This window comes from Bombina bombina, chromosome 1 (assembly GCF_027579735.1).
Source record: "Bombina bombina isolate aBomBom1 chromosome 1, aBomBom1.pri, whole genome shotgun sequence".
NCBI lineage: Eukaryota > Metazoa > Chordata > Amphibia > Anura > Bombinatoridae > Bombina > Bombina bombina.
The window spans coordinates 390,133,548-390,156,219 of NC_069499.1; the positions used below are offsets into that span (position 1 = coordinate 390,133,548).

The 22,672-nt window shown below is 40.1% G+C and overlaps 1 protein-coding gene across 4 annotated transcripts in view; it reads right to left on the bottom strand.

The window, feature by feature from the left end:
• ORC4 (origin recognition complex subunit 4) overlaps positions 1-22,672 on the bottom strand; it is a 348,821-nt gene that overhangs the window by 272,285 nt on the left and 53,864 nt on the right. For all 4 annotated transcript variants that reach the window (XM_053698281.1, XM_053698278.1, XM_053698279.1 and 1 more), the window contains 2 exons: positions 9,749-9,839; positions 9,406-9,481 (listed from right to left, as the gene is read on the bottom strand). In XM_053698281.1, coding sequence (XP_053554256.1) covers positions 9,406-9,481; positions 9,749-9,839 — 167 coding nt within the window. The remainder of the gene's footprint in view (positions 1-9,405; positions 9,482-9,748; positions 9,840-22,672) is intronic.

Consider the following 22,672-nt stretch of genomic DNA (forward strand, 5'->3'; position numbering starts at 1 on the left):
TTTGAACCGTATTAATTACACATGGACATGTATTATAATAACATATCCTTTGTGTTAATTTTATTTACTTTATGTCTATGTTGTTACTTATGCTGTTATATGTTAAATTATATATTACATAAGCTAAATTGCATATTATGTATACACAGCCATTCAATGATTATGACTATTGATTTTCATAATGAATTGGAGTACAAAGAGAGGGGGTTGGCCATCTAATTAGGGCTCTACAATACCTGATTGGTTAATATACTATGAACCCCGATTGGCCATTCCGCTCTTAAAAGGTCTCCTCACCATGTGAATCACTAGTCTCTGATGAAGCGCATGTACGCATGCGCGAAATGCGTCAGGTGTTCTTTTGTATGTACCTGATATCACACCTCTGAATAAATAAGAACTTTCTTAGTTTACCAAGAACGGGTCTTCTGTGGCTTTCTTTGTCCTGAATAATTGCTTTCCATAATAAAAATCCAAAGGATATAATTTTGTATTTAGGAATCCAAAAAGTTGTCGACCATTGGAGGGGTGGACACCTAACTAACAAATTAGGGCAAATAGAGATGCAATGGATTTTTAATCTCAATACTTTAATCCCCTTTGGACTAAAAGATTTTGAACTACATAATTTCTTAAACTAAATTAAACATTCTCCCTATCAGAAATAATGGATTAATGAAATATATATGATTCTTTCTGCATTTCTATTGAAGGTTCTTTTTAAATATAATGGACTATTGCCATTTGTAGAGAATGTGGTCTACTCTGTCATAATTTGAAATAAAGCCTCCCAATATTTGTTTGTTGAAGGAATTTATATAATAGACACCCATGTATGGGAAGCTGATCAGAATATCTCCGACTATAAATATTATACAGTAGTTTATATACATATGATAAGAATTCCCATCACGTGGTCTGCATACAATAGAAAGACAAGATATTTTGCAATATAGACTAATATTTACTCAGCTCCCCGATATATAAAAAGATTGTGTAGGTGAGAGGTTAGCACTCTGACCTTTGGAATTTATATATTGCAAGTATAGGTTCGATTCCCAGTGGGAATATTTTATTAAGATGGATTTATAGATATTAAATTATTTTCTTTCTTGTTTATTTAAAATTTTATGTTATAATATTATATGTCAAATCAAATATTGCTATCAATTATGGGTAAACACTCACTCTCACTGGAATAATATACCAGTGTTATTAGTTTTTATATATATATATATATTTGTATTTATTTAGGTACATTGTAAAAGGATAAAAAGACCAAAAGGATAGCAAAAAGATATGAGACCGGTTTGAAAGAGTGGTTAACTCTTTTTATTGTTTTATTTTTTAAATTTGTCCAATTTTTATTGTTAGAAAACCAATTGTATATCCTATTGTTCACTTATATGTGTGAAGTAAATGGAGAGTCAGTTGTGCAAACATACTATTAATGTGATTTACTCCACGGCGAGGTTTTGTTAATGGCAACATTTCTCCTGCGGTTTTCTACATACTTACAATTTCTAAGTGAAACACAGTTAATCTGCTTATTGTAGTTTTTTATGAATATATTTGACAATCACTGTAATATAGAACATTATGTAATATTGTTTGATGTTACACTCTATTTTATGTTAGTAGCAGACGCTAGTGTTATGCTATGCTACATTAGAGACAAGAGTCTCTTTGTATTGAGATTTTAGAATAAAAAAGAAAATTTATGCTTACCTGATAAATTTAATTCTTTTTAGACACAATGAGTCCACGGATTTCATCCTTACTTGTGGGATATTCACCTCCTGGTCTGCAGGAGGAGGCAAAGAGCACCACAGCAGAGCTGTTAAATAGCTCCTCCCTTCCCTCCCACTCCAGTCATTCGACCGAAGTTAGGAAGAGAAAGGAAAAGCCAAGGTGCAAAGGTGTCTGAAGTTTACAAAAAATAATAACCTGTCTCAGAGAACAGGGCGGCCGTGGACTCGTGTCTAAAAATAAATACATTTATCAAGTAAGCATAAATTTTCTTTTCTTTTTAAAGACACGATGAGTCCACGGATTTCATTCTTACTTGTGGGATACAATACCAAAGCTAGAGTACACGGATGATAAGGGAGGGACAAGACAGGGAACCTAAACGGAAGGCACCACTGCTTGAAGAACCTTTCTCCCAAAAGCGGCCTCAGCCGAGACAAAAGTGTCAAACTTGTAAAACTGTGAAAAAGCGTCGAGAGAACCAAGTTGCAGCCTTGCAAATATGTTCCACAGAAGCTTCATTTATAAACGACCATGAGAAAACAACAGCCCTCATGGAATGAGCCATAACTCTCTCTGGAGACTGCTGTCCAGCAGTCTCATATGCAAAACGGAAGAAACTCCTCAGGCCATAGCTTTCTGTCCCTTGCGTTTTCCTGAGAAAACCACAAACAAAGAAGATTGACGACAGTCCATAGCCGCCTGCAGGTAAAACTTGAAAGCACGGACCACATCCAAATTGAACAGAAGTCTTTCCTTCTGAGAAAAAGGATTAGGACACAAGAAAATAACAACAATATCCTGATTAATGTTCCGATCAGAAACAACCTTAAAAAGAAATCCTAATGTAGTACGTAAAACTACCTTATCAGATGGAAATAAGATAAGGAGACTCATACTGAAATGCCGAGAGCTCTAACACTCCCCGAGCAGAAGAAATAGCAACAAGAAATAAAAAACTTTCCAAGACATCTAAAGGAAAGAATAGGCTCAAATGGAGCCCATTGAAGAACTCTGAAAACTAAATTCAGACTCAAAGTTTGTGGGACACTATAGGAGAAATTTGTGGCATAGATTGACCATTGTTAACAGACTCCCAACCAGCAATCACCTTAAAGGGAGTAGGTTCATAAAAAAGAGAAATTCCGTAATAAAAAGTGACACACAAAAAAAAGTTGCTGTTTTTTTAAATTTCAAAGGTAACTTTATTGTTTGTGTGCTTTTGATTCATCCTCAGTCACAAAGGATGAACAATTAAACAGCTGAAATTCCATTAATAAATCAACAGATAAAAGACGATACTGTATCTTTAAGTTTCAAAAGTAACTATTTTTTGTGAGTTTTCGATTCATCCTAATTCACAAAGGATGAATGAACAAATAAACAGCTGAAATTCTGGTGATAAATTAACAGATAAAAAAACTTTACTGTGTCTTTAAATTTCAAAAGTAACTTTATTTTTGGTGAATTTTTCGGTTCATCCTAATCACAAAAGGATGAATTAACAAATAAACAGCTGAAATTCTTTACATAAATTAACGTTACTGTGTCTTTAAATTTTAAAACTGTAACCTTGTATTCTTTGCTTGCATAAATGAGAGATTATCACACAAATATCGTGTCCCTACTAACACCTCAAAGAAAAGTTGCTGAAGTGAATCATCAGCACCCAACACTTAGAAGCCATACAAACATAAACATTGACTTAGGACATAAACAATGTTACTGCTCTACACATATCCGGAGCGTGCCGATAATTGCGTTGAAAGCAATATCCCTCTACCTTCGATGAACGGAAGAAGATAAACAAGTGCAGCTTAAAGTCGGCCCTTTTCCTATCCAAAAAATAGAATGGTATGCAGAGGGCGACTCCTAGTGCAGATCAGTCAGTATGGTTACAAAACCCAAACTTATCCCTTTGTAGAGATACTCACATATTATGAAGCACACTGTAGTGCTAATGAGACATGCTGGGTATATTTATAGTGGCCCAGCGCACATATCACTCTGGCAAACAATGGATGGATGTTGAAAAATAGTAGATAGGAGACTTCAGAAAAGTATAAAAATATTCTTTATAAAATTAAATGAACATAAAAATCATCAGTAAAACACGCTACGCGTTTCTCAGAGCTCACCACTCTGTTTCCTCAGGCAACAGATTTTTATGTTCATTTAATTTTATAAAGAATATTTTTATACTTTTCTGAAGTCTCCTATCTACTATTTTTCAACATCCATCCATTGTTTGCCAGAGTGATATGTGCGCTGGGCCACTATAAATATACCCAGCATGTCTCATTAGCACTACAGTGTGCTTCATAATATGTGAGCATCTCTACAAAGGGATAAGTTTGGGTTTTGTAACCATACTGACTGATCTGCACTAGGAGTCGCCCTCTGCATACCATTCTATTTTTTCAGATTTCTATCATTAAAGAGGAGCTGCCTTGCATATGGTGCACAGTTGACTGGAACACTGACAAGTTTCCAGACTGCTTACCTAGGCATTATCGTTGCCTTTATCAGATGTGAGTATAAAATCTGCATACTTTTTATATCTATTTGCATATAAATTGGCTACACTAGGAGGCGCCCTTTCTCTTTTGTCTCGTCCCTTTTCCTATCCAACCTAGCTCCGCCCCTCGTGGGCATGATAACGCTCATCACTGAGTTTCCTCTAGAGATTGGAGATTGCGCCCAAAACGACGCCAAACTCAAACCCCGCCCTTAGTGGGCGTAACAACACACGCTCTCCCGGTCGCCATTAATATCTGAGAGATAGGCTACCGGGAGAGAACTGAACCCATGTGAGAAAAACCCTGGGGGTAAATTGTAATACCAACTAAGGTATAAAACACAACCCTGCAAAACACATACAAATTATACAGGAGATAGAACCTATAATATAAAGTGGACTAGCCGTCTCTTGTAATTGTGCATATCTCCTCTCATGTCCAGCGCGGTTCATGTGCCCCAAGAAGCCACTCTCCTCAGCCCCAGTACCTGCTACTAACATGCTGTCACAGAAGCCTCCTTAGTATATATATATATATATATATATATATATATATATATATATATATATATATATATATATTAGTGGTATGTCCCAGTAAAGTGCTACACTTCCTCAGTCCTGAACTTTCCTTCTTTTGCTTCAGACCCAGGGTAAAAAAAATTAGCACTTACCTTTGTATTCTGCCCGACAACAGGGCAGCTCAGCAGGTTTAGGAGGTCCTCTCCCTCCCATAGCCCTGCGGAAATCAAGAAGCCCGAGTTAACTGTGCTTAGGCTGTTAGGAGAAGGGCAGCATCAATGTATGGGAGGCGCAGTGAGAATTATGTCCCACCAGTTCCTATTGCTCTAAAGCCACCAAAAGCTCTACTGTAGAGACTGATATGGACTACGGCTACACCCTAGAACAAAGCAGCACTCTCTGGCACTACTTTAATTAATAAACACTTGATTGAAGAATCTTTTCAAACACCTCACTTTACCTCTTCCTATCACTAACGTAGGCAAAGAGAATGACTGGAGTGGGAGGGAAGGGAGGAGCTATTTAACAGCTCTGCTGTGGTGCTCTTTGCCTCCTCCTGCTTACCAGGAGGTGAATACCCCACAAGTAAGGATGAAATCCGTGGACTCATAGTGTCTTTAAAAAGAAATACTTTTTTTAAGAAAGATAAATTTTTGTATGTGAATCTATCTGCTGAACATAGCGCTGTTTTTATGCTAAAACATTCCTTTTTCTTCTAATAAATTGCTGCTGTTCAGCATTTGCTTACTAATAAAAACTACCAATTTTTGATAATAGAATTACTTCTTTGCTATCTTACAGGTGGCGCTCTCACACACACACACGTTCCAAATGGATAAGGCACACCATAGCATATTATATCTCCAAGTCCTTCTATATCCTATATAATAAAAGGCCAAGTGTGTTTGTCCGAAGCAGTCATGCGCAGTAGAGACTGCGGTGCGAGGACAAACACACCTGGCCTTCCAACTGACCTGCTGTCGAGTGGTGGAGTGGGCGTGGCCAGCGGGTGCGAAGTGGCCAGGCGTGACGTGGGCGCGGCCGGCCTCACATGGGTGTGGCCGACGTGGCGCGGGCGGGCCAGAGAGAGCGCAAAAGAGAGAGGGGGAGAGAGAGAGAGAGCGCAAAAGAGAGAGGGGGAGAGAGAGAGAGCGCGAGAGAGAGAGAGAGAGAGCGCGCAAAAGAGAGGGGGAGAGAGAGTGTGCAAAAGAGGGGGAGAGAGAGCGCAAAAGAGGGGGAGAGAGAGAGAGCGCAAAAGAGGGGGAGAGAGAGAGAGCGCAAAAGAGAGAGGGCGAGAGAGAGAGCGCAAAAGAGAGAGGGCGAGAGAGAGAGCGCAAAAGAGAGAGGGGGAGAGAGAGAGAGAGAGAGAGCGCAAAAAAGAGAGGGGGGAGAGAGAGCGCAAAAGAGAGGGGGGAGAGAGAGCGCAAAAGAGAGGGGGAGAGAGAGAGCGCAAAAGAGAGGGGGAGAGAGAGAGCGCAAAAGAGAGGGGGAGAGAGAGAGCGCAAAAGAGAGGGGGGAGAGAGAGCGCAAAAGAGAGGGGGGAGAGAGAGCGCAAAAGAGAGGGGGGAGAGAGAGCGCAAAAGAGAGGGGGGAGAGAGAGCGCAAAAGAGAGGGGGGAGAGAGAGAGAAAAAGAGAGGGGGGAGAGAGAGCGCAAAAGAGAGGGGGGAGAGAGAGCGCAAAAGAGAGGGGGGAGAGAGAGCGCAAAAGAGAGGGGGGAGAGAGAGCGCAAAAGAGAGGGGGGAGAGAGAGCGCAAAAGAGAGGGGGGAGAGAGCGCAAAAGAGAGGGGGGAGAGAGAGCGCAAAAGAGAGGGGGGAGAGAGAGCGCAAAAGAGAGGGGGGAGAGAGAGCGCAAAAGAGAGGGGGGAGAGAGAGCGCAAAAGAGAGGGGGGAGAGAGAGCGCAAAAGAGAGGGGGGAGAGAGAGCGCAAAAGAGGGGGGGGAGAGAGAGCGCAAAAGAGAGGGGGGAGAGAGAGCGCAAAAGAGAGGGGGGAGAGAGAGCGCAAAAGAGAGGGGGGAGAGAGAGCGCAAAAGAGAGGGGGGGAGAGAGAGCGCAAAAGAGAGGGGGGAGAGAGAGCGCAAAAGAGAGGGGGGAGAGAGAGCGCAAAAGAGAGGGGGGAGAGAGAGCGCAAAAGAGAGGGGGGAGAGAGAGCGCAAAAGAGAGGGGGGAGAGAGAGCGCAAAAGAGAGGGGGGAGAGAGAGCGCAAAAGAGAGGGGGGAGAGAGAGCGCAAAAGAGAGGGGGGAGAGAGAGCGCAAAAGAGAGGGGGGAGAGAGAGCGCAAAAGAGAGGGGGGAGAGAGAGAGCGCAAAAGAGAGGGGGGAGAGAGCGCAAAAGAGAGGGGGGAGAGAGAGCGCAAAAGAGAGGGGGGAGAGAGAGAGCGCAAAAGAGAGGGGGGAGAGAGAGAGCGCAAAAGAGAGGGGGGAGAGAGAGCGCAAAAGAGAGGGGGGAGAGAGAGCGCAAAAGAGAGGGGGGAGAGAGAGAGCGCAAAAGAGAGGGGAGAAAGAGCGCAAAAGAGAGGGGAGAAAGAGCGCAAAAGAGAGGGGAGAAAGAGCGCAAAAGAGAGGGGGGGAGAGAGCGCAATAGAGAGCGCAATAGAGAGGGGGGAGAGAGAGCGCAAAAGAGAAGTGGGAGAGGTGGGAGAGAGTGCGCAAAAGAGAGGGAGGAGAGTGCGCAAAAGAGAGGGGGGAGAGAGAGCAAACGAGAGGAGAGCCAACAAGAGGAGATAGAGAGAGCCAATGAGAGGGGGGAAGAGAGAGAGCAAAAGAGGGAGAGAGAGAGCAAAAGAGAGGGAGGGAGAGAGAAAGCAAAAGAGAAGGGGGAGAGAGAGCAAAAAAGAGAGGGGGGAGAGAGAGCAAAAAAGAGAGGGGGGAGAGAGAGAGCAAAAAAGAGAGGGGGGAGAGAGAGAGCAAAAAAGAGAGGGGGGAGAGAGAGAGCAAAAGAGAGGGGGGAGAGAGAGAGCAAAAGAGAGGGGGGAGAGAGAGAGAGCAAAAGAGAGGGGGGAGAGAGAGAGAGCAAAAGAGAGGGGGGAGAGAGAGAGAGCAAAAGAGAGGGGGGAGAGAGAGAGCAAAAGAGAGGGGGGAGAGAGAGAGCAAAAGAGAGGGGGGAGAGAGAGAGCAAAAGAGAGGGGGGAGAGAGAGAGCAAAAGAGAGGGGGGAGAGAGAGAGCAAAAGAGAGGGGGGAGAGAGAGAGCAAAAGAGAGGGGGGAGAGAGAGAGCAAAAGAGAGGGGGGAGAGAGAGAGCAAAAGAGAGGGGGGAGAGAGAGAGCAAAAGAGAGGGGGGAGAGAGAGAGCAAAAGAGGGGGGAGAGAGAGAGCAAAAGAGAGGGGGGAGAGAGAGAGCAAAAGAGAGGGGGGAGAGAGAGAGCAAAAGAGAGGGGGGAGAGAGAGAGCAAAAGAGAGGGGGGAGAGAGAGAGCAAAAGAGAGGGGGGAGAGAGAGAGAGCAAAAGAGAGGGGAGAAATACAGAGCAAAAGAGAGGGGGGATAGAGAGAGAGCAAGGGGTGGGACCGCTGTACTGCCAAAAATGGCCCGTGTACACTGGCTTTAGGACTAGTATATTTATATTCCAAACATGAAGACTCAGCATTCCATTATGCTTAACACATTTTTTGCTTCAAGTGAGTTACATCCCAACTTTTCAGCCCACACCAACCTCAAAAATAGACAGGCACTCTCCAGTTTTGACTTTTACTAACTTTGTGTATTCACACAAACACATACAGACACCAAACAAAGTATCTTTACCCTCACTTCCACATAGTCAACGGCCAGGGTGCCAGATCCATATATTTTAGAATATAAACAAAACAGAAAAAAGAGAGACTGCACTCAAGCCATAATAAAGATAATACTGGTAAAAACAAATACTGGTTTGGCTTTTTCTTTGCAAATCCAGGGAGTGCAGTTTAATCTTGAACAAATTTGTAAAGCCCTGCAGTATGAGATTGTAATATAAAATACTTAAAGGGATAGTAAACTCCAAAATTTTCTTTTATGATTCAGATAGAACATACAATTTTAAAAAACTTTCCGATTTACTTCTATTATCAAATTTTCTTTTTTCTCTTGTTATCCATTGCTGAAGGGACAGCACTGCACTGACAGGAATCTGAAAATATCTATTTAGCCAATCACAAGAGACAAATCTGTGCAGGCACTAACTAGCAGCAGCTCCCACTAGTGTATGATATGTGCGTATTCATTTTTTAACAAGGGATACTAAGAAAACGAAGCACATTTGAAAATAGAAGTGAATTTAAAAGTGTCTTAAAAGCATATCTAAGTAGGCTTAGGAGCAGCAATGCCCTGGGAGCTAGCTACTGATTCGGGGCTGCACATATATGCCTCATCACTGGCTCACCCAATGTATTCTGCTAGCTCCCAGCAGTGCTCCTTTAACAAAGGACAGCAAAAGAATAAGGTACATTTGATAATAGACATACATTATAAAGTTGTTTAAAACCGTATGCTCTATCTGAATGATAAAAAACATTTTGGGTTTCATGTCCCTTTAATCCCCTGACACCCATATTACATTTAACCTGACTGTTGCATGCGTATTAACAAAATTAATATATATAGTTATATATTATATATCAATATATTACAATTTAGTACTCACCATTAAGATGAACTTTAAGTGAATTTTCTTTGAATTGCTTTATTTCCAGTATCTCTTTCAAAGCATCATTTAACAGCTAAAAAACATGATTGTAAACTAAATGGATTTTTATCACATAATTTTTGCGTAATGTTTATATTAAACAAAAAAAAAATAATATGAAATATTGTGAATTTAAACCATGTTTCTTTTCTATGTTTGCCCCTCATATTAGCTTGAGAAATTACATTGCCAGTGCTTTGAAAAATATGTGGTGGGTTTACCATTGAAAATTATATTATTATTAATATTATTATTATTAATAAAGTGTCCTATAACAGGCATTTAAAAAAGAAAATCTTACCATACTTTTTCCAGATCCCCTGGGCCCAATAAGCAGAGCAGAATTACTTTCTCCATGAATCACTGTTCGTTTGAGAAGTTCAACTAAGTGTCTGCCAGATTTAATAAACAAAACAAAAAGACTAAAGTGATAAGCTATTCTGCATGTTGTTTCTAAACAAGATTGAAAACATTTTGCTTAAGGTATAAAATATCTTGCCTATAAAATGGCAGCAATTAAACATATTCAAATTTTAGCTGAAAAAAAGATTACACTAAAGCGGTTTAAATGTATGTTTTTTTGTTGAAACCAGAGATGCGTCTCTAAGCCCAACTCCTCTTTGGCTGATAGAGAGAGCTCCTATAGTTCTATTGGTGGACCCCTATCTAATCAAGATAGATAAAACACTAATATAAAAAAAACTAATACATGTTAACCCTTTTCAGTTAATAAGAACATTGACTGTTCCTTTAAGTACTCCTCATAACTAACACCTGCAACAACTGCTAGCCTAATCTTTGTGTGCTGATGTCAGGGCTCAGAGATCCTGGTTTGATCCATTATTAAAAAAATAACAGGTATCCAAAATAAATGGTGGAAAAATAGTGAGTGTTAAAACAAACTTCAGTTGATAGCAAGATTATGGGCACATTTGTATTGTATGTTTGATTAGGGTTTTATATATATTTTTTACTAGGTCAAGTCAATTTGAACAGAGTAAGATTCATACATACAAGTTTGTATTTTATATGGAAGCTTTTGTCTATATTTGGGTATTTCTGCAAACTAAAAAAAAAAAAAAAAAAAAAAAAAACTATGAAAAAAAATTAAAGGGACAGTCTAGTCCAAAATAAACTTTCATGATTCAGATAGGGTATGTGATTCTAAACAAATTTCCAATTTACTTTTATCATCAATTTTGCTTTGTTCTCTTGATATTCTTAGTCGAAAGCTAAACCTAGGTAGGCTCATATTGCTGATTTCTTATACCTTGAAGATAACATTGTGCTCACGCCCATAGAGTTACTTAGGAGTCAGCACTGATTGGCATATATATACACATATATATATATATATATATACATACACACACACACACACACACACACATATACATACACAAACATACAGAGAGAGAATATATATATCCCCATAGAGAAAATGTCAAAATAAATGAATACAACACACAGAGAAAGTACTCAAGCTTTCAGCTAACATTAAAAGCAAAACTGGAAGAGTTAGTTGCTGCATCTGGCCAAATGGGACAAGCCCAGGTACCACGTCAAGGTCTCTTCCCAAACCTGGGTCCCTAATACAGCCATACAAATGCCAGCTCTCAATCAAACAAATTGGGAACAGTAAGTGAGTGCTGGACTTTCTCTGGGGTTAATTGCCTGTGACCCTGGAGACAGCACAGCTTCCTGAGAGTGCCATTAGCACCCAGGGCTGAGCATGTTGCAAGGTCATGGGAAGTGTACCCAGTCCAGTCTGAGAGTGCAGTCCCCTTCTGTAGGTACCTTATAGAAAAAGCACTGAAATAAATGTTTAAACAACATGAGGGTAAACCTCTAAACAGCTAAAAACAGCTTTAGCCCAACAATGTTAAATAGATTAATTGGCAAAATCTACAAGGGAAGACAGCACACTCTCCAAGAAGGGGCACGGAAAAGGGATTAGCCAAGTTCCAGTATCACTATAATCATTCATAGATTTCCAGCCTCCAAAAGGTAAGTTAAAAAACCTTTATCTGTTCACACAGGGTCCATAATACAGCAACAACGTTTCAAACTAGCAATTGGTTCCTAGTTTTATCATTGATTTTACGTACAGGTGTGTCATTTATACCTATGTATCTCAACAATTAACAAGCTAAGCAACACTGCCATCTTGTGTTCCTTTAACAATATGCATAAACATATCATGCATAGTATATATGCATGATATGCCATATCCAGTCATTCGACCGAAAACAAGCAGAGAAAGGAGAAACCATAGGGTGCAGTGGTGACTGTAGTTTAAAATTAAAAAATACCTGCCTTAAAATGACAGGGCAGGCCGTGGACTGGATACACCACAAGAGAAATAAATTTATCAGGTAAGCATAAATTATGTTTTCTCTTGTAAGGTGTATCCAGTCCACGGATCATCCATTACTTGTGGGATACCAATACCAAAGCTAAAGTACACGGATGAAGGGAGGGACAAGGCAGGTACTTAAACGGAAGGTACCACTGCCTGTAAAACCTTTCTCCCAAAAATAGCCTCCGAAGAAGCAAAAGTATCAAATTTGTAGAATTTTGAAAAAGTATGAAGCGAAGACCAAGTCGCCCCCTTGCAAATCTGTTCAACAGAAGCCTCATTTTTAAAGGCCCATGTGGAAGCCACAGCTCTAGTAGAATGAGCTGTAATCCTTTCAGGAGGCTGCTGGTCAGCAGTCTCATAGGCTAAGCGGATTATGCTTCTTAGCCAAAAAGAAAGAGGTTGCCGAAGCCTTTTGACCTCTCCTCTGTCCAGAGTAGACAACAAACAAAGCAGATGTTTGACGAAAATCTTTAGTAGCTTCTAAGTAAAACTTTAAAGCACGAACCACGTCCAGATTGTGTAATAGACGTTCCTTCTTTGATGAAGGATTAGGACACAAAGATGGAACAACAATCTCTTGATTGATATTCTTATTAGATACCACCTTAGGTAAAAACCCAGGTTTGGTACGCAGAACTACCTTATCTGCATGGAAGATCAGATAAGGAGAATCACATTGTAAGGCAGATAACTCGGAACTCTATGAGCCGAGGAAATAGCTACCAAAAAAAGAACTTTCCAAGATAAAAGTTTGATATCTATGGAATGAAGAGGTTCAAACGGAACCCCCTGAAGAACTTTAAGAACCAAATTTAAGCTCCAAGGTGGAGCAACAGGTTTAAACACAGGCTTGATTCTAACTAAAGCCTGACAAAACGCCTGAACGTCTGGAACATCCGCCAGACGCTTGTGGAAAAGAATAGACAGAGCAGAAATCTGTCCCTTTAATGAACTAGCTGACAATCCTTTTTCCAATCCTTCTTGGAGAAAAGATAATATCCTGGGAATCCTGACCTTACTCCATGAGTAGCCCTTGGATTCACACCAATAAAGATATTTACGCCATATCTTCTGATAGATTTTCCTGGTGACAGGCTTTCGTGCCTGAATTATGATATCAATGACTGAGTCGGAGAAACCACGCTTTGATAAAATCAAGCGTTCAATCTCCAGGCAGTCGGCCTCAGAGAAATTAGATTTGGATGGTTGAAAGTAGAAGGTCCTGTCTCAGCGGCAGAGTCCATGGTGGAAAGGATGACATGTCCACCAGATCTGCATACCAAGTCCTGCGTGGCCACGCAGGCGCTATCAAGATCACCAATGCTCTCTCCTGCTTGATTTTGGCAATCAGACGAGGGAGCAGAGGAAATGGTGGAAACACATAAGCCAGGTTGAAGGACCAAGGCGCTGCTAGAGCATCTATCAGCATTGCCTTGGGGTCCCTGGACCTGGATCCGTAACAAGGAAGCTTGGCGTTCTGGCGAGATGCCATGAGATCCAGTTCTGGTTTGCCCCAACGATGAATCAATTGTGCAAACACCTCCGGATGGAGCTCCCACTCCCCCAGATGAAAAGTCTGTCAACTTAGAAAATCCGCCTCCCAGTTCTCTACACCTGGGATATGGATAACTGATAGGTGGCAAGAGTGAATCTCTGCCCAGCGAATTATCTTTGAGACTTCTAACATCGCTAGGGAACTCCTTGTTCCCCCTTGATGGTTGATGTAAGCCACAGTCGTGATGTTGTCCGACTGAAATCTGATGAACCTCATTGTCGCTAGCTGAGGCCAAGCCTGAAGAGCATTGAATATCGCTTAGTTCCAGAATGTTTATTGGAAGGAGTGTCTCCTCCCGAGTCCACGATCCCAAAGCCTTCAGGGAGTTCCAGACTGCCCCCCAGCCTAGAAGGCTGGCACCTGTCGTTACAATTGTCCAATCTGGCCTGCGAAAGGTCATTCCCTTGGACAGATGGACCCGAGATAGCCACCAGAGAAGAGAATCCCTGGTCTCTTGATCCAGATTTAGTAGAGGGGACAAATCTGTGTAATCCCCATTCCACTGACTGAGCATGCATAGTTGCAGCGGTCTGAGATGTAGACGTGCAAACGGCACTATGTCCATTGCCGCTACCATTAAGCCGATTACTTCCATGCACTGAGCCACCGAAGGGCGAGGAATGGAATAAAGAACACGGCAGGAATTTAGAAGCTTTGATAACCTGGACTCCGTCAGGTAAATTTTCATTTCTACAGAATCTATCAGAGTCCTTAGGAAGGAAACTCTTGTGAGGGGGGATAGAGAACTCTTTTCCTTGTTCACCTTCCACCCATGCGACCTCAGAAATGCCAACACTATGTCCGTATGAGACTTGGCAATTTGGAAGTTTGACGCCTGAATCAGGATGTCGTCTAAATAAGGGGCCACTGCTATGCCCCGCGGCCTTAGGACCGCCAGAAGCGACCCCAGAACCTTCGTAAAGATTCTTGGGGCTGTAGCTAATCCAAAGGGAAGAGCTACAAACTGGTAATGCCTGTCTAGGAAGGCAAACCTGAGAAACCGATGATGATCTTTGTGTATCGGAATGTGAAGATAAGCATCCTTTAAATCCACTGTAGTCATGTATTGACCCTCCTGGATCATAGGTAGGATGGTACGAATAGTCTCCATCTTGAATGATGTTTAAGATCTTTAGATCCAAAATTGGTCTGAAGGTTGCCTCTTTTTTGGGAACCACAAACAGATTTGAGTAAAATCCCTGTCCCTGTTCCTCCTTTGGAACTGGATGGATCACTCCCATAACTAGGAGGTCTTGTACACAGTCTAAGAATGCCTCTCTCTTTATCTGGTTTGCAGATAATTGTGAAAGGTGAAATCTCCCTTTTGGGGGGGAAGCCTTGAAGTCCAGAAGATATCCCTGGGATATAATTTCCAACGCCCAGGTATCCTAGACATCTCTTGCCCACGCCTGGGCGAAGAGCGAAAGTCTGCCCCCTACTAGATCCGTTACCGGATAGGGGGCCGTTCCTTCATGCTGTCTTAGAGGCAGCAGCAGGCTTTTTGGCCTGCTTACCTTTGTTCCAGGTCTGGTTAGGTCTCCAGACCGTCTTGGACTGAGCAAAAGTTCCCTCTTGTTTTGCATTAGAGGAAGTTGATGCCGCACTTGCCTTGAAGTTTCGAAAGGCACGAAAATTAGACTGTTTGGCCCTTGATTTGGACCTATCCTGAGGAAGGGCATGACCTTTTCCTCCAGTGATATCAGCAATAATCTCCTTCAAACCAGGCACGAATAGGGTCTGCCCCTTGAAGGGAATGTTAAGCAGCTTAGACTTTGAAGTAACGTCAGCTGACCATGATTTAAGCCATAGCGCTCTGCGCGCCTGGATAGCAAAACCAGAATTCTTAGCCGTTAGTTTAGTCAAATGAACAATGGCATCAGAAACAAAAGAATTGGCTAGCTTAAGTGCTCTAAGCTTGTCAAGTATGTCATCCAATGGAGTCGCTACCCGTAAAGCCTCTTCCAGAGACTCAAACCAGAACGCCGCAGCAGCAGCTTAAATTTAAATGTAGAGATATCAGAATCAGGTTGCATCATCTTCCCTGAGTCAGAAACATCACCCACAGAAAGAAGCTCTCCTTCTTCAGCTTCTGCATATTGTGAGGCAGTATCAGACATAGCTCTTAAAGCGTCAGTATGCTCTGCATTTCGTCTAACTCCAGAGCTATCTCGCTTTCGTCTAAATTCAGGTAGTCTGGCTAATACCACTGACAGTGTATTATCCATGACTGCCGCCATGTCTTGTAAAGTAAACGCTATGGGCGCCCTAGATGTACTTGGCGCCATTTGAGCGTGAGTCCCTTGAGCGGGAGTCAAAGGATCTGACACGTGGGGAGAGTTAGTCGGCATAACTTCCCCCTCGTCAGATTCCTCTGGTGATAAATTTTTTAAAGACAGAATATGATCTTTATTGCTTAAAGTGAAATAAGTACATTTGGTACACATTCTAAGAGGGGGTTCCACCATGGCTTTTAAACATAATGAACAAGGAGTTTCCTCTATGTCAGACATGTTTGTACAGACTAGCAATGAGACTAGCAAGCTTGGAAAACACTTTAAATCAAGTTAACAAGCAAATATAAGAAACGGTACTGTGCCTTTAAGAGAAACAAATTTTGTCACAATTTGAAAAACAGTGAAAAAAGGCAGTAAATCAAACGAATTTTTTACAGTGTGTATAATAAGCTAACAGAGCATTGCACCCACTTGCAAATGGATGATTAACCCCTTAGTTAAAAAAAAACAGATAAAAAAAAACGATAGACGTTTTTTAACAGTCACACCAAACTACCACAGCCTTGCTGTGGGCCTACCTTCCCCAACAAACGATTTTGGAAAGCCTAAGAGCCCTTTAGAGATGTCCTATAGCATTCAGGGGACTCCTGGAGGAAGCTGGATGTCTCAGTCTGTAAGTTACTACGCAAAAAAGCGCTAAATTAGGCCCCTCCCACTCATAGTAACAAAGTGGAAAGCCTCAGGAAACTGTTTCTAGGCAAATTTAAGCCAGCCATGTGGAAAAAACTAGGCCCCAATAAAGTTTTATCACCAAAGTATATATAAAAACGTTTAAACATGCCAGCATACGTTTTATATTGTAAATATAAGAGTATTACCTCAGAAAGTAAGCATGATACCAGTCGCTAATTTTGGTATCAGCAGCATTTTCTAGCATTCACATCTTCTAGAAAAAATCTTAACTGCACATACCTCATAGCAGGATAACCTGCATGCCATTCTCCCGCTGAAGTTACCTCTCTCTTCAGTCATGTGTGAGAACAGCAATGGATCTTAGTTACAACCTGCTAAGATCATAGAAATCACAGGAAAATTCTTCTATTTTTCTGCCTGGGACAAAATAGTACAACTCTGGTACCATTTAAAAATAACAAACTTTTGATTGAAGCAAGATAACAGCTACATTTCACCACTTTCCTCTTACTACCTCCATGCTTGTTGAGAGTTGCAAGAGAATGACTGGATATGGCAGTTAGGGGAGGAGCTATATAGCAGCTCTGCTGTGGGTGATCCTCTTGCAACTTCCTGTTGGGAAGGAGAATATCCCACAAGTAATGGATGATCCGTGGACTGGATACACCTTACAAGAGAAAAACAAATTTTTCTTTAACACTTGCCATTAAGATATTGGCATAGGTTGGGGCGACGTTGGAGCCCATGGCTGCCCCTTGTTTCTGCAAAAAAAAAAAAAATTGGTTTTGAAATTCCAATAGAGAATCAGAGACAATAAGTCCACCAAAAATTGTATTTCTTTCTCTCTATAATTACTGTCTGTTTGAAGAATGTTAGTCACTGCTATAATTTCACTTGTATGTTTGATTGAGGTGTATAGGCTGGTTACATCTAATGTGTATAGAATACATTTTTCACCAATATGTCCTGCATCTTTTAATTTAGTCAAAAAATCTTTGGTATCCCTCAGATATGAGGAAGATTTAATAAGGTGGGGCTATAATACCTTATCCAGGAAAACTGATATCTTAGAGAAGACAGAGTTAACCCCTGCCACTATGGAGCGACTAGGTGGTTGGTTTTCATCCTTATGGATTTTTGGGAGTACATATAGTAAAGGCCTTATTGCATTCTTTTCAATTAAAGACTCCCCTTTTCTGTGATTATTCCAACTTTAATAGCCTGTGTTGTTATGTGCTCTCCTTGTTAATCAGTATTCTTCGATCCCCTGATAAGGGTTTGTACACCCGAGTATCTCTCAATTGCCTCTCTACTTCTTTCACATAATCACGTTTATTTAACAAAACCACAGCTCCTCCCTTGTCTGCCTCCTTTATTATTATTTCTTTATTATTTTTCAATTGATTTATTGCCTTTCTTTCCTTTTTACTTACTTGTATCAATCTTTTATTTTTATTTCTCCTTATCAGGTTGTCTATTTCTTTCTGTACCAAACTAGCATATGCTGCAACACTATGTGGGGTAGAAGGTGAATACTTGCTTTTACTTTGAATCCCAAATTTCTTTGGGTCATTAAACCTTATATCATCATGTGTTTTTTGTGTTCTAGCCAGGCTCAAACATACCTGCCACCATAGCAAAGTGAATTTTTAATTTTCTAAAAAATCTTTGTAAATCCTGCTGAATACCAAATTCATTGTGTGTGCTGGGTAAACAAAAAGATAAACCCTTGTTTAAAATAGCATACTCTTCTTTAGATAATGGGATATTGTGAAATGTTTCACTAGAGGGTGCTAATCTTAGCAAACAATTAAGTATAGATACAAAATATTGTAATCAATGTGTAACTTGGTCACAGAATATATGGCAGATAAATATAAAAGGGGTACAGTTATATATATCTGAATATTGGATCCTCATTAAAAATAAAAAATCTGTAGTCTCTGGCAAGTCCAATAACCACAATAGACATCAAGTCTTTAACCTGGGATACAAGGATTAGATGGTGCAACTTGACATCCCCACATTGAAAATAGCAGTACACAGACTCTCAGGCAGCGCTCTCCCTTCTTCCACTTCAGGATAGCAATTCTGTAAATGTTCAAACACAAAGAGGCGCCCAAATTTATAACAAACAGAGTATATTGCTATATACTCTCCTTAAGGATTGCTGTGTAAAGCTGTTGTATACAGCGCTCTGAAATAAAGGACTTTTGTTTTTAATACCATTGCCCTTACAACCTTATTGAGTGAGCCTGTCACTACCATATGTTCGGTTTGGAGAGAGAGGAAACCGGAGTGAGCTAGCTGGTTAGCTCTGATAACCAGCCTGCGTCTACAAGCACATTGGTGTGCTCATCAAAATTGTGAGTATCCTGTGAAAAGATTTCAGCTGTGCATATTGTTTGGTCAATATCGATACACACATTTTGGCGCTTCTTTGTGTTTGAACATTTATCTTCTTTAGATAAAATGTGATTTTAAATATTGTGTACTAAATTATCATCCACATTTTTATTGTGACTATGCAAATCAGTGTAACATAACTTAAAGGGACACTGTACCCAAATTTTTTCTTTTGTAATTCAGATAGAGCATGCAATTTTAAGCAACTTTCTAATTCACTCCTATTATCAAATTTTCTTCGTTCTCTTGCTATCATTATTTGAAAAAGAAGGCATCTAAGCTTTTTTTTGGTTTCAGTACTCTGGACAGCACATTTTTATTGGTGGATGAATTTATCCACCAATCAGCAAGGACAACCCAGATTGTTCACCAAAAATGGGCCGGCATCTAAACTTACATTCTTGCATTTCAAATAAAGATACCAAGAGAATGAAGAAAATTTGATAATAGGAGTAAATTAGAAAGTTGCTTAAAATTTCATGCTCAATCTGAATCACGAAAGAAATTTTTTGGGTACAGTGTCCCTTTAAGTGAATCATTCAATTTTAGAGTGCAATCTTTTCTAGAGCCATTCAGTGAGTGAATATCATTTGAAACCTCGGTTGCAAGATTCATATGTGTAGGTTTGTCCACATTTGGTAAATCATAGTCAACCACATAATGATCGGGGCTTGAAGGGTCCTTGTTATTGAACTTTACAGACTTGTCCATCTGTCTGTTATTCACATACATATTAGTATGGACAAGTCCCTTTGTTACATCATGTGAGTATGGATCAGCTGTAGTTTTTTTATTTATGTCCCTCGAAGATATGTCACGGGTGAGTCAAGTATCAGCCACAATACCCTCAGGATGTATGTTAAATGTGAGTCTAGTGTCAGTGCTTCTGTCAATCTTACCAGTTGGAGTGCCCGCTTCACATCTCCTTCCCAGCTGTATGTTCCCGATCATACCTGATGTTATATCCTGGTATATCGGCAGTCACCTCTGTATTGGAAGTAGCTGCATTGAAATCCTTGTGTCCGTCGAGCTCTATGTCGCTCCGGCTGTGACGTCATATGGTTAGCGCCTCTTGTGATGCTTCTGCCCGACGCGGTGTATTCTAGTCTGAATCCTCGGTTAAAAAACTGTCCGAGGATTCTGATCCACTATTGCTGCTATTCTCTTCATGGGCACGACGTTTCCTACCCCTCTTTCTCTGATATTTACCTTCAGTATAGGGCAAGCCGTGTTGAGTTGTCCTCTGGCACCACCTATAGACCATCCCAGAGGAATAATCTTGTTCATCTCGGATGAACTTAGATCTTTTGCGGCTCTCCAACTGCTTTCTGTAATCCTGAACAGACTTTTAAACCTCAGTCACCAGTTTGCTGTATTCGTCCAAAGGTACATGTTGGATCAGCTGTTCTTTTTGTTTGTTAATTGTTACTTTATATTTATTTATTTCCTTTTGGGCATACTCCACTGACCACATGATAATATCAAAGGAGCACTTATTTAAAATACTTTCAAATTTCTCACAATAGTCCTTGCGATCTGCAAAAAGGGTATGGCAAGTTGACATTCTCAAACCCCTCGGTATACGCTGTACTTTGTGATATTCTTCAAGTGTTATTGCTTGCAGTTCTAGAATCATTTTCTTTTTTCATCTTTTTCAAATTCTCTACTGGTTACTTTAACAGGTGCAATTTTTAAAAATTCTCTGTTCCCCGATACTGACGCATATACCTGTTGTGCAGATTCATCATAATATCCAAAAGTTTTAGGACCCATATCTACAGTGTCATTTTCAGCCATTCTGTTTCTTTAGGTAGGGGTGCAGGTGCTTCCATGGCTAATCAATCAGGAAAATCCACAAGGGAAGACCGCACACTCTCCAAGAAGGGGCACGGAAAAGGGATTAGCCAAGTCCCAGTATCAGTATAATCATTCAAAGTGATACTTTATTTGTTCACACAGGGTCCATAATACAGCAACAAAGTTTTCAAACCAGCAATTGGTTCTTAGTCATGTCAATGATTTATGTACAGGTGTGTCTTATACCTATGCATCTCAACAATTAACAAGCTAAGCAACACTGCCATCTTGTGCTCCTTTAACAATATGATAGAATATTATATATATATATATATATATATATATATATATATATATATATATATATATATATATATATATATATATATATATATATATACATATACATACACACACACACATATATACACTTGCAAAAGGGAAGGCACTCACCGGGTTTAACAAGGAAAACAGTTTTTTATTCCTTATGACATGTAACGTTTTGGAGTTTTACCTCCGTTTTCAAACAGACAACAAGAACTCAAACTATACACAGCCTTAAATACCCTCTTTACCTTAATCACCTAGTGCAGGTGTTGCACAGCACGTAGCACGCATCATCAGGCAGTGCCCGTATCTTAGCAACCAAATAAACAACCTCATGTGACCATCCATACCTATATCAAATAACCAACGTGTTAAAAAACTATCTTATCTAAAAACAATATTACTGTGAATAATGCTATAACTCTTATTGTAGCTTATTAAAGCATATTAAGCATTGTAGTATATATCAAAATTGGAGCATATTTAAATGGACTTCAGCACAAATATCATTACTACCTATAGATTTCTAAATTTGTTAAGCAAATATATCAAAGAATCAATTGCTACATAGTCAGATCAAAGAAGCAGATACATCCAGCATCATACATACTGCTAATCTTGGCTGTCCTATATCTAAGGATGACATAAAACAACTCAGTTATGTCAAACCTCGGTCCCACAGCCTTGCCTTATCAAAACAAACTGACAAATAACAAAACAACAAACAAGTAAAAAATGTTAATAAGAGACAAATAAAGAAAAGAAAATATAAGACATAAACCAATAAAAAACCAACAACCTGCAAACTAAAAACACAATCCAACAAAGGACACACAAAAAATAACACAAAAAAAAGGAAAATTAAGAAAAAAGATCACATAAAAACCAAAAATATCACATGACAATAAAACAAAAATAAAAATACATAGTGCTGGGAAGTAATGACTCATATAGAGGTTATAGGAAGCTGTGCCACTCTAATTTAGTGTTCAGTCCTTTAGGGATTATAGTATCCAACTCGAAGGTCCATCGAGTTTATTCTCCATTTTTAATGGCTTGTCTAATGGCACTCCTGTGATTAGACAAGCCATGAAAAATGGAGAATCAAATAAACCTGTGGCTAGGCACTTTCAAGAACAAGGACACAGTGTGGCAGATCTAAGATACACGATTATAGATTATGTACCCGAGATGAGTAGAGGCGGCGATAGAAATAGGCTGTTACTCCAAAGAGAGGTAAGATGGACCTTCGAGTTGGATACTATAATCCCTAAAGGACTGAACACGAAATTAGAGTGGCACAGCTTCCTATAACCGCTATATGAGTCATTAATTCCCAGCACTATGTATTTTTATTTTTGTTTTATTGTCATGTGATATTTTTGTGGTTTTTATGTGATCTTTTTTCTTAATTTTTCTTTTTTTGTGTGTTATTTTTTGTCTTTGTGTGTCCTTTGTTGGATCGTGTTTTTAGTTTGCGGGTTGTTTGTTTTTTATTGGTTTATGTCTTATATTTTTTTATTATCATTTTTTTCTTGTTTGTTGTTTTGTTATTTGTCAGTTTTGTTTTGATAAGGCAAGGCTGTGGGACCGAGGTTTGACATAACCGAGTTGTTTTATGTCATCCTTAGATATAGGACAGCCAAGATTAGCAGTATGTATGATGCTGGATGTATCTGCTTCTTTGATCTGACTATGTAGCAATTGATTCTTTGATATATTTGCTTAAAGGGCCACTGTAAGTAAATATTTTCTATGCCTGTTACTAACTAACTACCCCAAATACGCTTTTTATCAATAGCATTTCATTAACATATCTCTACCGTATATCAGAAATCTTGTCTGCAAATT